This window comes from Muntiacus reevesi, chromosome 9, assembly GCF_963930625.1.
Source record: "Muntiacus reevesi chromosome 9, mMunRee1.1, whole genome shotgun sequence".
Classification (NCBI taxonomy): Eukaryota; Metazoa; Chordata; class Mammalia; order Artiodactyla; family Cervidae; genus Muntiacus; species Muntiacus reevesi.
Genome location: NC_089257.1, coordinates 36,316,989 through 36,331,415, shown reverse-complemented (window position 1 = coordinate 36,331,415; position 14,427 = coordinate 36,316,989). Strand labels below are relative to the sequence as shown.

General features: G+C 46.5%; 1 protein-coding gene across 1 annotated transcript; it reads left to right on the top strand.

The window, feature by feature from the left end:
- Positions 1–12,623, top strand: LOC136174908 (2-acylglycerol O-acyltransferase 2-like). The gene is made up of 6 exons (XM_065945169.1): positions 1–91; positions 4,540–4,718; positions 9,327–9,531; positions 9,847–10,021; positions 11,015–11,214; positions 12,469–12,623. Exons 1-6 carry the CDS (start codon positions 1–3, stop codon positions 12,621–12,623), a joined length of 1,005 nt encoding a protein of 334 aa, XP_065801241.1.
- The last annotated feature ends 1,804 nt before the right edge of the window (positions 12,624–14,427 follow it).

The window sequence follows — 14,427 nt, the reverse complement described above, 5'->3', positions numbered from 1 at the left end:
ATGGTGGAGTTTGCACCTTTGTTTATGCCACTGGAACGCAGGCTACAGACCTTCGCGGTCCTCCAGTTGATCTTCTCTTACTTGGCCCTGCGTAAGGAAAGCTGAGATGGATTTGGGAGGCCATGGGCACCTGCCACTTCAGGTGCACATGGTGCATTGAAGGGGGAAAGATACAGGTCCTAAAGTGGATGCTTAACCTAGTATCTGGGGATCACCTGGGGTGAGGGACATCTTGTTCACATGGCCTTGGGGGAACTTTGCCTTCAGGAACTGTCTGACTGTCCATGCCCACCTCAACCCAGCCTGGGACCTGGGAGTATCTAGAGGAGGACAGAGAATCACATAACCTTGAGCCTGAAATTAGAAGGAAGGCCACTGAGAAAGCGCATCCGGACCCTCTGATACCAGGAACAGTAGCTTGTACCTTGGCCCTTATCTCAAGGGCAAAGGGGATCCCCAGGAGGGTTTTAGGTACAGGAGTGAGAAGGTCCAATCCATTGGAGACAAGCTGTAATTTAGGAATCTTCTGTGTTGGGGTGTTGGGGGAGACAGATGACGGGGAGCAGTTGTCAGCAAATCAGATTTGGGTCTGCTTGTGGGAACAGGTAAAGCACCTAAACTTACAGTGGGTTGTGATGAAAGAAAGTGTAGGCTTTATTACAGGGGCCAAGCAAGGAGTCCAGAGAGTTAAGCCTCAAAATGCATGACACCTATTTTGATTACCTAGGAACAGTGTCTAGAGACTAAATGAGGTAGAGATTCTGGGTGCATGAACAGCTCGTAGAGGATCGTCTGATTGCTTGGTGGTGAGGTAACTGGGACTCACCATCATCAAGCTTCTGATTTCCCCTGGTCTGAGGTTTATCGGCTGGTCAGCAACTTCTTCCACCTGCTGGGGTTTCAGTGTTTGCAAAACCACTCAATGATGAGTCTCATCATTATCTATGACCCTTGGGAACAAACTAAATTTCTTTGAATTTGTGGAATGGTTAAACTGTTATTTATTTTCTTGATTGAAACTGTTTTCTCTCTGTGTTTGTGATTTCTGTTAATAATTTTATTTTTGAAATTTGGGGAAGGGTTAGGAAGCTGAAGATTTTCTACAAATAAGAAGCAGGCAGAGGACATGAGGGATCTTTCCCAGGAAGGCTGCGTAGGTCCTGCTCAATCACAAGGTCACAGTTGACATCAGCTGTCACCTCATAGACTCATGATTGAAATCTAGGCCCCTGATTGTTTCTGTGTTTGTACAGCCCATGAGCGAAGTATGGTTTTGGCATTTTAAATGATTTTGTGCCTACGCAATATCCTCCAAATTGCCTCTTAAGCCCCAGTGTTGCAATGCTTACAATTTGGCTCTTTAAAAGATTACTTAGCCTGGTCTAAGGAGGCTGGCAGTGGGTGGAGAGAAGGGGCTCTTTTCCAATGATATTAGGAAATGAATCTACAGGGCAAAATGTACAGGCCTTTAGGTACAGGCCTTCAGTTTTCCCAGGAGGCCAGTAAATGCTGCACATACAGTGAAGAGATGGTTCATGCTAGCCTGGCGCAGTTGTTTGAGGAGGGGCAAAGATGTGGCCAGAAAGGTCCACCGGAACCTGTCATTGAGGAGTCAGGCTCCAGCAACAAATGCTTTCCAGCGGATTATTTGTTTAATCTGTTTCTTTCCTCTTTTTTAATTCCTCTTTTTTAACTCACGCAGGAAGGTAAGATCTTTTCAGATAGTTGGTCTTATTCTCATCTGCATCTCCATCTGCTAGAACAGTTAATGTTGAAAATGCTTTGTGAATGAATGTTGGGAGCATGATATGGACATTATAGTAGAATTGAAACCACCATTCATCCTACTAGCTTTCTGTATGAAGTTAGCTAACATGAATGCCCTCTGTGGGTCTCAGTAAAGTAGGATTTTACATCTTACCTTCTTGGTGTTATGATAGGAAAGATGGTATTTCCTTTCTTTAGGGGCTGAAAATGTATGCAAGTTAGGGTTTTGCCTGCTGACAGTACTTAAAGGAGAGGTCAGACTGAGGGAGATGTTTAGATGGGGGAGTTCTTTCTGATCAAGTAGAAATGCCAACATTTTGAAATTCTTTTTTCTGGCTGAAAAACAAATACATGCTACTTTAACACACTGAAACAAAGTGTTTTCAAAGAGTCAAAATTTCTTCTAAATCCTACCCCACAACGAACAACTATTAACTACTTGGTTTTATTCTCTCGACCTGGATGAAAGTTCTAATTTCGTGTGTAGAGAGGTTCAGTTTAGGAAGATGGAAAGTGTTCTGAGTTGAAGGCTGGTATAGTTACACAACAATGTGAATTAATTTAACTATACCAAATTGACTCTTAAAAATCATTTCGAGTATATGTTCAGGAGAGGCATTGCTGGGTCCTATTGTATTCTGATAGTTTTGTAAGAAATCTCCATATTGTTCTTCAAAAGACCTCTGTCATGAGCCCATAATTTGGAAAGATACAATCTCCCCATGTTCATAACAGCACATTTACAATAGCCAGGACATGGAAGCCAACTAAACATCCATTAGAGTAATACGTGACGAAGATGCAGTAATACAGGCAATGGAATATTATTCAGTCATAAAAAGGAACAAATTAACAGTGTTATCAGCAACATGTATGAACATCAAGATTGTCAAACTGAGAGAAGATAGTCAAAGAAATACAAATATCACATGATATCACTAATATGCAGAACGAAAAAAGAGGTACATGAGTACTTATTTACAAAATAGAAATAGGAAAAAACCTGTCGTTAACAGGGGATAGGTGCAAAGGATAAACTGGGAGATTTGGATTCACAACACTACTCTCTATATAATAGATAGCATTAAGAATCTTCTGCAATGCAGTGGAATCTCTACTAACTACTCTGTAATGATCTGTATAGGAAAGGAATTAAAAAAAAACCAAACAAGAATCAATATGTGTATGAGTTTAACAGGTTTACTTTCCTATACAACTGAAACTAATACCACATGTAAATGAACTATACTCTAATGAAAACTTAAAAAAAAACAGCAAAGAGTCATTTCGATGACTGGTATACAGTAAACATATTTTACCATTGTAAAAATTGAAAGGACAAAACAAAGAGCTCCAAACACAACTCTGAAGTCAGTACCAGGAGGGCAGGAATTCCTGTCCGTTGTTCACGGCTTAACCACCAGCATCTGGCATGTGGTAGGTGCTATGCAGAAAGCGAGCCTCTGTGAGCCCCAAACTACTTTGATTTATAACTTTTGCGATTATTCACACTGGGCTTCGCCAGTGCCTCAGCAGTAAAGAAACTGCCTGCAATGCAGGAGCCACAGGAGATGCACGTTTGATCTCTGGGTCTGGAAGATCCCCTAGAGGAGAGCATGGAAACTAACTCCAGTATTCTTGCCTGGAGAATCCCATGAACAGTGGAGCCTGGAGGGCTACAGTCCACAGAGTTGCAAAGAGTCAGACACCACTGAAGCAACTTAGCACCCACACATGCACTATTCAGACTGGGTCAGAAGTCCTCTCCTCCAGGAAGTCCGACATGAAAGACAGTGCCAGTTTACTCTACTTTCAAATAGACTACAGGTGGGGGATGAACTTCTTTATGAGTGTAAGCAAAGGGCGTTGAGTGGAGGGAATGGAATGTAGAGGATACAATATTCTGTAACAGTGAACCTCAATTATCATCAGCTTAAAGGCAGCCCCAAAGACCACCTGACCCTGAGTCAAAACCAGGATTAGCCTGTGACAGGACTCAGAATCCTAAGTTTGGGAGGAATTGCTTACTGGGACTGTCTCTAGCTCTGCTGCCGTCCTGATGAACGGACCAGGCATGAGTTGTCCTCTTCCTCCCTGCTTCCTTCAGCAAGACAGGGCCTGGCAGCAAAGGAAACAGCTCAGCAAAAGCTAGAGTTCAGGGAGTTGTATCAACTGAGCTACTTAGTATAGCCAGAACATGAGGTGCATGTGGTGAGTGAGACCAGAACAAGAGAGGGTTTGGGCCACCAGTGGGGAGCTTGAGATCAGGCTGAGCTGCTTGAGCTGAGCCTCAGAGTTATAAGAAGTCATGGGGGGACTTTAACTAGAGGGGGAATGTGGTGGGATGTATCTGTGGAAAGATGGGCTGGGAACAGATAGGAACTAGGCTGGATAGAAAGAATAGCTTTTCTCTGGGGTTCTAAAGAATGGATACCAGAAAGAGTTCATCCTATCACATCTCCATCAGGCCTTTATTGAGCATCTGGTGAATACAGACAGAAAAGGAAGAGGAGGGGGAAGACCCAAATGAGTAAGCAACCTGGTGCAGTGGGAAAACACTAGTTTAAAATTCGACCAACTGGTTTCAAATCCAGGCTCTCAATGTGACACTGGTGGTGTTGACAGCATTCTCTCCTCCTCCAAACCTTGGGAAGCTGATCACTTTCTCCTAGGAGGAGGGCTGGAATGGGCAGTGCTGCCAGAGCTGGGTAAACAGGGAGAGCTCGTTCCTTCATACCTCTGACCACTAATGGTTCCTGCTTCCCTTCTCAGACTTGATCTGCTGGGTAGTCTTCATTGGCTTACTGTTCACAAGATTCTGGATGATCAGTATCCTGTATGCGATCTGGTGGTACCTGGATCGAGACACGCCATGGCAGGGGGGCAGGCAGAGTGCTTTCATAAGGCGCTGGACCATATGGAAGTACACGAAGGACTATTTCCCCATCTCGGTGAGTATGGGGCTGACTAGGGAATGGTCAGGACCAATGTCCCCATTTATCCATGGGGATGTTTAACCCTGTGTGCAGTAGCAGAATAGTGGGCCAGGAAGAGGAGACAGGCTTCTACCACTATTAGGGGAAGAATCAGCTTTTATGTGACTATGGTTTTCCAACTTCAGTGATGTGATGCCACTATGACAACGGATGTATGAACAGGATTTGAGGAACCCAGTTGGCCGTGTTGTGCAGCACACTTATGTATCTTACAGGTGTAAATCCCTCAACAGTATAAGTTTGGAGTGAAGGAATCTGTAATAAAAACAAGCTTTTTAGAGCATCTGCTGACACTTTATCAGATGATGATACTGATACCCTGAGAGGGAAGAAGACATGAGAAAGGATGTACAGAAGGTTCTTTTACTGCTTTTAAAGTGTGTGCATTGGCTCTGAGAATAGACACAGAGCAGAGAGCCCTCAGGATGTATCCAGCCCCTGTGTGTTTGATTCGTTGTGTCCTTGGACAGAGCTTTGCTCACTCTGAATCATAGTTACCACAGGGATCCACTAAACAGTCCAGTTCCTACTCTTCTGCCTATCTCTTAACCTTGGATATCTGGCTCATGGTACCTCATTTCCATTTTGCACACTGGACCTTGGACCAAGGATCAGGCCTTAGGGATGCAGGACCCTGAATTTTAGTGAAGTGACTTTTGCTCCATTCTGAATCCCGGTCAGGCTAAACCTTTGGATGTAAGCAGTTGTGATGGTTGATTATCTAGTGGCATTGGATAAGGAAGGGAATGAGGACACAGAGAGGTGCCAGAGAAGGGCAGGTGGCCCTCTCTGGACACAGGAGACAAGAATGTATATGGTGTCATCTCTGGGAGTGGAAACCATAGGTTCTAAAAGGGGTCTGGAAATGCCCGTTGTATGACCTTAGGTGAGTTACATGTGCTCTATGAGCTACAATTTTTTCACGTGTAAAGTAGAGGAAATGCTTCCACATGAATCATTTAGGTGCGTGGATTCCATGAGACATCAGGTGATCCCGGGGCTTCTAAGGACAGCATCTGGCTCTCCTGTGACCCCTGGAACTTCTGTCATTTGTACATCGGGCAGAAAAATTCTGCTGAGCGTCTCTGTGCCGGTCTTATCTGTGCCTTTCCTGTTTCTCCTATAACCAGGTATCTCCCCCAGAGGATTTCTCACATAGCACACTATTGATATTGTGGGAAACATATTTGCAGAAATTTCAGGAGCACAGTGTTCAGGACTGTAGGCCACTGCAGACCTGTGGCAACAGCAGCTGCAGATGGCGGGCAGTACCACGCAGCGGCCAGCAGAGGGAGAGATGACATGCACTTTCACCTCTCTTTCCTGGACTGAGGCCTGCAGGAGGTGCTGCTGCGCACAGATTCTGGACTCTTGTCACCTCCCAGGGCAACTTCTCGGTCATCCACACACTTTAACAGAGCAGGTCCTGCAGAGATCTTTGGTTGGGAGTGGATAGGGGGGTCAGGGAGCCCCTATTGTTTACTGAAAACAAGTGTACAACCTTAGAGTTGTCAGGTGTTTTGTTCAGAGGCCTTACTGAGGACTATATTCAGAGATAGCCTCTCAGAAATCTCTGAGGAGCTGTTCTAAAAGGGAAGGGAGAAGTCAGTATTTATGGGGCTCTGTTGGAAAAAACAAAAGAAAACAAAACAACCCACGTAGCTAAACGTCAAAAGATTCAGTTCAGTTAAATCGCTCCGTCGTGTCCGACTCATTGTGAGCCAATGAATCGCAGCATGCCAGGCCTCCCTGTTCATCACCAACTCCAGGAGTTTACCCAAAGTCATGTCCATAGAGTTGGTGATGCCATCCAACCATCTCATCCTTTGTCGTTCCCTTCTCCTCCTGCCCCCAATTCCTCCCAACTTCAGGGTCTTTTCCAATGAGTCAGTTCGTCGCATGAGGTGGCCAAGTATTGGAGTTTCAGCTTCAGTGTCAGTCCTTCCCATGAACACCGAGGATTGATCTCCTTTAGGGTGGACTGGTTGGATCTCCTTGCAGCCCAAGGGACTCTCAAGAGTCTTCCCCAACACCACAGTTTAAAAGCATCAATTCTTCAGTGCTCAGCTTTCTTGACAGTTCAGCTCTCACATCCATACATGACCACTGGAAAAACAACAGCCTTGATTAGACATACCTTTGTTGGCAGGGTAATGTCTCTGCTTTTTAATATGCTATCTAGGTTGGTCATAACTTTCCTTCCAAGGAGTAAACGTCTTTTAATTTCATAGCTGCAATCACCATCTGCAGGTATTTTGGAGCCCCAGAAAATGAAGTCTTACTCTGTTTCCACTGTTTCCTCATCTATTTCCCTTGAAGTGATGGGACTGGATGCCATGATCTTAGTTTTCTAAATGTTGAGCTTTAAGCCAACTTTTTCACTCTCCTCTTTCACTTTCATCAAGAGGCCTTCTAGTTCCTCTTCACTTTTTGCCATAAGGGTGGTGTCATCTGCATACCTGAGGTTATTGATATTACTCCCAGCAATCTTGATTCCAGCTTGTGCTTCTTCCAGCCCAGCGTTTCTCACGATGTACTCTGCATATAAGTTAAATAAGCAGGGTGACAATATACAGCCTTGATGAACTTCTTTTCCTATTTGGAACCAGTCTGTTGTTCCATGTTCAACTCTAACTGTTGCTTCCTGACCTGCATATAGGTTTCTGAAGAGGAAGGTCAGGTGGTCTGGTATTCCCATCTCTTTCAGAATTTTCCACAGTTTATTGTGATCCACAGAGTCAAAGGCTTTGGCATAGTCAATAAAGCAGAAGTAGATGTTTTTCTGGAACTCTCTTGCTTTTCAATGATCCAGCAGATGTTGGCAATTTGATCTCTGATTCCTCTGCCTTCTCTAAAACCAGCTTGAACATCTGGAAGTTCCCGGTTCACGTATTGCTGAAGCCTGGTTTGGAGAATTTTTTTTTCCTTTTATTTTTATTAGTCGGAGGCTAATTTCTTTACAATATTGTAGTGGTTTTTGCCATACATTGACATGAATCAGCCATGGATTTACATGTGTTCCCCATCCCGATCCCCCCTCCTGCCGCCCTCTCCATCCCATCCCTCTGGGTCTTCCCAATGCACCAGCCCTGAGCACTTGTCTCATGTATCCAACCTGGGCTGGTGATCTGTTTCACCCTTGATAGTATACTTCTTTCCATGCTGTTCTCTCAGAACATCCCACCCTCGCCTTCTCCCACAGAGTCTAAAAGTCTGTTCTGTACATCTGTGTCTCTTTTTCTGTTTTGCATATAAACTTATCATTACCATCTTTTCAAATTCCATATATATGCATTAGTATACTGTATTTTCTTTAACTTCCTGGCTTACTTGTATATGTGCTTCCAAAGTGAGCACTGGCTTGGAGAATTTTGAGCATTACCTTACTAGCATGTGAGATGAGTGCAATTTTGCAGTAGTTTGAGCATTCTTTGGGATAGCCTTTCTTTGGGATTTTCGTGTTTTTCTACATATGGGGAGATACAAAATCTGGATTCACTTCAATTATTCCTGTGATGTGCATGCTCCCTCTCTGTGACCAGTATCCTATTATATTCCATCCTGAATTTCTTTCAAGGCCCACTGTCAGCTGCAGCTACAGTGGTGGTTGACTTGAAGGCAGGCAAGCAACATTCCTTGTCCTAGCATCTCTGCTGGGGTAGTCCACTCACAGTCCTTTGTGCTGTGATTCTATGAGCTAGCGCCTAATGGTAGAGTTTCTAGAGAATTTAGAAGACTGCTTCTGAGCACTGGAGCATCTTAATGCACACTATGGGCTTCCTAAAGAGTTAGTGGTGGAGAATCAGACAGTGTTTCCCTGAGGAAGTTGATTCCCCCTCATCCTGTGATCAGTTCAGGAGCTGAGTTATGTGTAAGATTTCACTATCCAGGAACAGTAGTGTCTCCACAGGCCAAGGCCTGACAGGGGTGCACTGCTGTGGGCAGGCTGAGACCTGGTGTCAGGAAGTGCTGCAGGCTTGACAGGACACCTCGCTGACCCCTATTCACCCGCACCTGCAAGCGTCACTATTGACTGCATGGCCCTCCTCCCAACCTCTAGCTTCAGCACCCTGGGTGCTGAAGTCACAGGGACTCGGGCTTCCAGCTCTTTACCTGGGACAGAACTCCAGATGCCACAAAACTTGGTGAGAGGCTCACTCCCTCCTGTGCTGGCTCCTCCATTTTGGTAGTGCTCTGCTTGGGAGAAGGTCTGCCTTCATATAGTACATCGCTTGTCTCCTGTCTTCTTCCCAGAAGTCCTACCTCTGCACTGGGCAGGGTTCTTCCTTTCCAGGCAGGCAGCACTGGCATCATCCATTCGTGATACTGTGTTCGCCGTCGTCATCCCATAGTCTCCTGAGTATCTACTCTAGTTCATTCTTTCACTGGGGAAAAGATCCTCAGACAGGCAATCTCATCACAGGATACTCCCATGGGGAGTGGTAGCACTTGGGCTCATGGGACACATAGAAGAAGTCAGCACAGAAACTTAGCAGGGAGGCAGCAGTGGGGTTTGTGGGGTAGTAAACGCAGCCCCGATTCACCAGATTGTTGTCCCTATAGCTGGTCAAGACTGCTGAGCTGGACCCCTCCCGTAACTATGTCGCTGGCTTCCACCCTCATGGGATCCTCGCCACCGGAGCGTTTATCAACCTGTGCACAGAGAGTACGGGCTTCTCCTCGGTTTTCCCAGGCATCTGCTCACATCTGATGTTGATGCACTGGTGTTTCTGGGCCCCTGTCTACAGGGATTACATCATGTGTTCAGGTGAATTTTTCCACTCTTTCTATCCCAGGACTATGGGGGCTGAAGGCATGAGGAGGGATTTTTAATGAGGATGGCCAATTGTTCTGTACTTCTTCCAAGGGAATGTGTAGTGGACAAGGAGATGAGTCCCAAAGAAGCTATTCCCACAGCTCTGTGCTCAGTGATGAACTTGTTGGGAGTGTTGGGAAAAGGGGTAGTGCTCAGTGCCTGTCATCAGGGTCCTCCCAGCTGGGAAGTGGGGGAGAGCCCAAGTCACACTCCTGATCCATGCTTGCCGCCTTCACACTGTACGTGACCACCTTCCTCTCTCCCCAGGGCTGGTCTCATCAGACAAGGAGAGCGCTGCTCACATTCTGAGCAGGAAAGAAGGCGGCAACTTGCTGTCCATCGTTGTTGGGGGCGTCCAGGAGTCACTGAATGCCAGGCCTGGAGCCTACAAGCTGGTGCTGCGGAACCGCAAGGGCTTCATCAGGCTCGCCCTGACGCACGGGTATTGGGGAGAGGGCTCTGGGTTCAACTGGAGATTGGCAAGGATTATACTTTGGAGGGAAGACCACAGAACCTATTTTGGCAGGCAGTGTCTCCATTCATTAACAATGAAGATTGTATGTTGGTGACAGATGCAGTGTCTCAGGACCACATACCCAGAGAAGATTCTGGAAGGAAAATTTTGTAACTAAAGAGATTAAGTCTCAAAGGGCATATTGCTATAAAGCTATTCTCCTGTCTTTAACCATCTGTGAAGAATACAAAGATAGCTGTAGGAGATTTTCCCAGAAAGTCTGCAGATGTATTTTTTATCTTGGAGGACTCTCAGCCGTATTCTAGTTTCCCTGTCATGACCCTGTGACTGATAAGGGTTAATCTTGAATTTGTGCTGGACCTGCTTCTGTGACTTTAACCCTCATCTTGCAGCTTTTGTTACCTTGGGAACAAATAAAGTTTGCCTAAGGAAGACAACCTGAGCTGCCCTCCTGTAAAAGACTGTAAGGAAGTGAAACTAACACTTTTTCCTGCCTGAGCATCCCCATTCTTGGGGACATTTGCAATGATCAAATAGTCTTTTCAGTTTGTTTCCTCACCTATATCGCAGTCTATGGTCCACAAAATACTTGGCATCCTGGCCCTACAGGATGGTTATTTGGATGCACTAGCCTGCCATCTTCTTGGTCAGCCACTCTGAATAGTCCCTTCCGAATCCCAACACTTCATCTCAGATTCACTGGCCTATCTGTGGCAAGCAGAGCGAGCATGGACTCAGTCAGAATTGAGTGCTAGGCCTTGGCCCTGAGAAGCACCATGACCTGCCTGAAACTATAAAACAAGACCGTGGCAGTTCTGGGAGACACCCGAGGCCTCCTATTTTTGGTCCAGGGCCCTGTCCTCTGCTCCAGTTCCTGCTCACTAGCTCCCTTCAGGAGGCTAGGGGACCAGCTTGTGTCTTCTTGCCCCTCCACACGCCCTCTCTCCTGTCTCCCTCTAGGGCAGATCTGGTGCCGATCTTCTCCTTTGGGGAGAATGACATATATGACCAGGTTGAGAACTCTCCTGGTTCCTGGTTGCGGTGGTTTCAGGACCGAATTCAGAAGAACATTAGAGGTTCCATCCCTCTCTTCTATGGCCGTGGAGTCTTCCAGTACAGCTTTGGTCTTATGCCCTACCGCCGAGCCATCACCACTGTGGGTGAGACTGGACCCAGGCTGGGAGGGGAAGGGCTATAGAGTAAGAGGCCTGGGCTTGTGCTGCAAGGAGACCTGGACATAGAGCCCTGTACCCGTGACTTCGTGGAGCTCTCTTTCTGGTGTATAAAACAGACACACCGGCAAGTAACCCTATGAAAGGCCGTCTAGAATGAGAAGAGTAACAGGGGCACAATGGCCAGTAGCCACTCCTGGTTACTGTGCCCCTGCTTGTGTCAGGCACTGCACTGGCTCCTTACATGCAGTGGCTTAGTTTTCCCAACAGTTTGTGAGGAGGGACTCTCATCCCCATTTTATTGACTGCAAACACAGACTCACAGAAGGTAAACCACTTCCAAGAGATCACCCTGCCCTTCGTAACAAAGTTGACGTTTGATGAGGGTATTTGATTTTTTATTATGAAAGACAAGGAGGGTATAATCCTGATCACAGGATCTAATGACAGTAATTGGAGAAGGTGGATACATGACCATTCCAGGTCTGTTAGAATTGTGTGTAAAGTAGAAATCAGCAGGCTTTGAAGGAGAGCCAGAGGGATTTCCTTGTCCATAATGGGCATGCGCTTTAGTCCATAGACTTAGTACCATATTTCAGCTATTTGCTTACTTTTTGAATTCCACCTAGATTCCAAGGCAGTACTAATAGAGCTGTTCATCTCTACTCACCCAGGCAGTTCTTAGTTGAACACAGACAAAGCTCTGTCAAACCTTGTTTGCACTGTGTGGTGCATTTCTTGAATGTTTATAGTGCTGCTCCCTCCAGGCCATTCCCAGGAAAGACAACATGGCAGCTGCTTTCTGATCCACCTCCTCCCACAGACACAGGCTCTTCCAATCATGGCATCTGAGAATCCCAGATTCACCTTTCCCTGAAGCTAAGTGCACACCCCAAGGGCTAACACCCTGCTACTGATTTTTCCTGGCTATGTGACCTTGAACAAGCTATTTAACCACCTTGGACCTCATTTCCTCAGCAGTCAAATAGGAATAATACCAGGTTATATCCTTGTAGGATTGTCAGGATAACATAAGAGATAATGCATGTACATGTGCTGGCTGTATTGTTGATATACCAGAATCTTGAATTTGACCTAACATCTTAGTAACACAAAAAAGAACTGAAAGGGAGGGAGTTACAGTGCTTACCTGCTCAGATGACCATTGTAGTGGGAACACCAAGGTCCCTGCGCCTTCATAGGTTCCAGCTCTGAGCCAGCACCCACCTCTGTGTCTTGCAGTGGGGAAGCCCATCGAGGTGCAGAAGACACCACATCCCTCCCAGGAGGAGGTGGACAGGCTTCACCAGCACTACATGAAGGAGCTGGAAAATCTCTTCGAAGCCCACAAGCTCAAGTACAACATCCCAAGAGACCAACACTTGGAGATCTGCTGAGCACCTCCCCAGAGGAGGGGCTCCTCCAAAATCAGGGCTGGCATTAGGGAGGATGGAGGGAGGTGTTGTGATCCCAGATAGCTTCCTGGAGTTGTCTTTTGAGCACATCTCCAGAGCTTTCACTGACTCCTCAAGCTCCACCCCATACCAGGCCTTGGGTCACAGCTGGCTCCTGGGAGAGGAGACCAGACTCTGGCATCAGTGATGTGCTCTCCTGCTGTGCCTCCTCTGTAATGGGTCCTCTTCATGTCTGCCCACCTGAGAAATGGGAGAGATGCTGGGAGAGAATGATGTCTGTGTCTGTGTCCTTTGTGACCCTGTCACTCAATGAGCAGGACAAAGAGCAGCTCCAGTGAGCAGGTTTTCCTTCCTCTGCCTTGAGTGACAACACAGAAGCCACCAGCAAGTGCAGGGCTTTTTCCTACAAGCTCTTGCATTCTTCCTGTCCCAGCTCCTCTCTCCCAGAGCTGGAGAGGAAGGCCAGGCCACAACCTCCTTATTGTCCAGGCTCCTTTGAGTTTCTGATCGTCTGAGGCCCGGGCTGGCAGCCAAAGGGGCCCACTAGGTGGAGAAGGAGAATTCAGCTCTGTCACTGGCTAAATGACCATGGGCAGTCCTCTTCACCCTTCTTCTGAGTCTCTGTTTTCCTGGTTGAATAAAATGACCTCTCCTCTCAGATCTGATGTCACATAAGTTGAGAGCTCCATGATATAGCCCCTACTCATTTGTTGTAACTTCAGCCCTGAGCTTGACAGAAAAGGGAGCTCCATCAATGTCAGTTTATCAATGAAAGGATTCTGTTTCAGCCTTCTTCTCTTCTTCCACCATACCTCCCAACTGGAACATTGATCAAAGCCTCCCATTTAATCCCAGCCTGGCCCTGCAGCCCCGCTGCCATGTTTCCCCTTCCCACATGGTGGATCCAATGATCCAGCGAATGGCATGTTTCCTCGTCCTCCCTGACCAGTCAGCTCCAAATTACAAGCTCTGCCCTGTTCTGTGGGAGATAAGGGATAGGCTATGTGCAGATACAGGGCGGACCAGGAAGAGAAGGAGCATGAGGAGTGTATGGTCCTGTGTGTCTGCAAGCAGGTAGAGCAAGGACATGCCTCTGATAAGAGATATTCTGAGCGACTTGTCAGCGACACACATCTTAAGGGAGGGGACAGGATGGGCGCTTAGGGTCCGTACTCTGAGCCATAACACGCATTTGGGAAAATAGCTTTTCTTCCAACAGACGCTAACAACACCAATAACCATGAATGTGGGTCATCTCAAGAATGTAAATATGCGTCCAAGCCTGACCTAACCCTTAGCAGTGGCCATGCGCAAGTCACATCCCTTCCAAACCTCACTTTTGTTCTCAGAGAAAAAAGCATTACAATGTGCACCCTGAATGTTAGGAGTGGAATGGATTTAATAAAATAATTAACCATTCTACATCCTGTGAGGAAGGTGGGAAAGTGAAAGTCGCTAAGTCCTGTCCAACTCTTTGTGACCCCAGTGACTATAGCCTGCCAGACTCCTCTGTCCATGGACTTCTCCAGGCCAGAATACTGGAGTGGGTAGCTGTTCCTTCCCTAAGGGATCTTACCAACCTAGGGATTGAACTCAGGTCTCCACATGACTGGTGGGTTGTTTACCATCAGAACCAGAAGGGAATGTTGGTGGGCAGGTATGATTATAAGTCAAGTTGTATAGGTACCCAGCATTTCATGATGGCCTGTTCTGACCTGATCAAGTGGGTGCTATAGGTTCCCAAGAGAAGAGGGAATCAAGAGCAATAGGTTTGAGATGGGGCATG

Excerpts from the sequence above, each read along its gene's own strand:
- LOC136174908 (XM_065945169.1), top strand. The coding sequence starts at position 1 with ATGGTGGAGTTTGCACCTTTGTTTATGCCACTGGAACGCAGGCTACAG. Across the intron at positions 9,532-9,846 it reads GGATTACATCATGTGTTCAG|GGCTGGTCTCATCAGACAAG; the intron begins GTGAATTTTTCC and ends CTCTCTCCCCAG. Across the intron at positions 11,215-12,468 it reads CCGAGCCATCACCACTGTGG|TGGGGAAGCCCATCGAGGTG; the intron begins GTGAGACTGGAC and ends TGTGTCTTGCAG.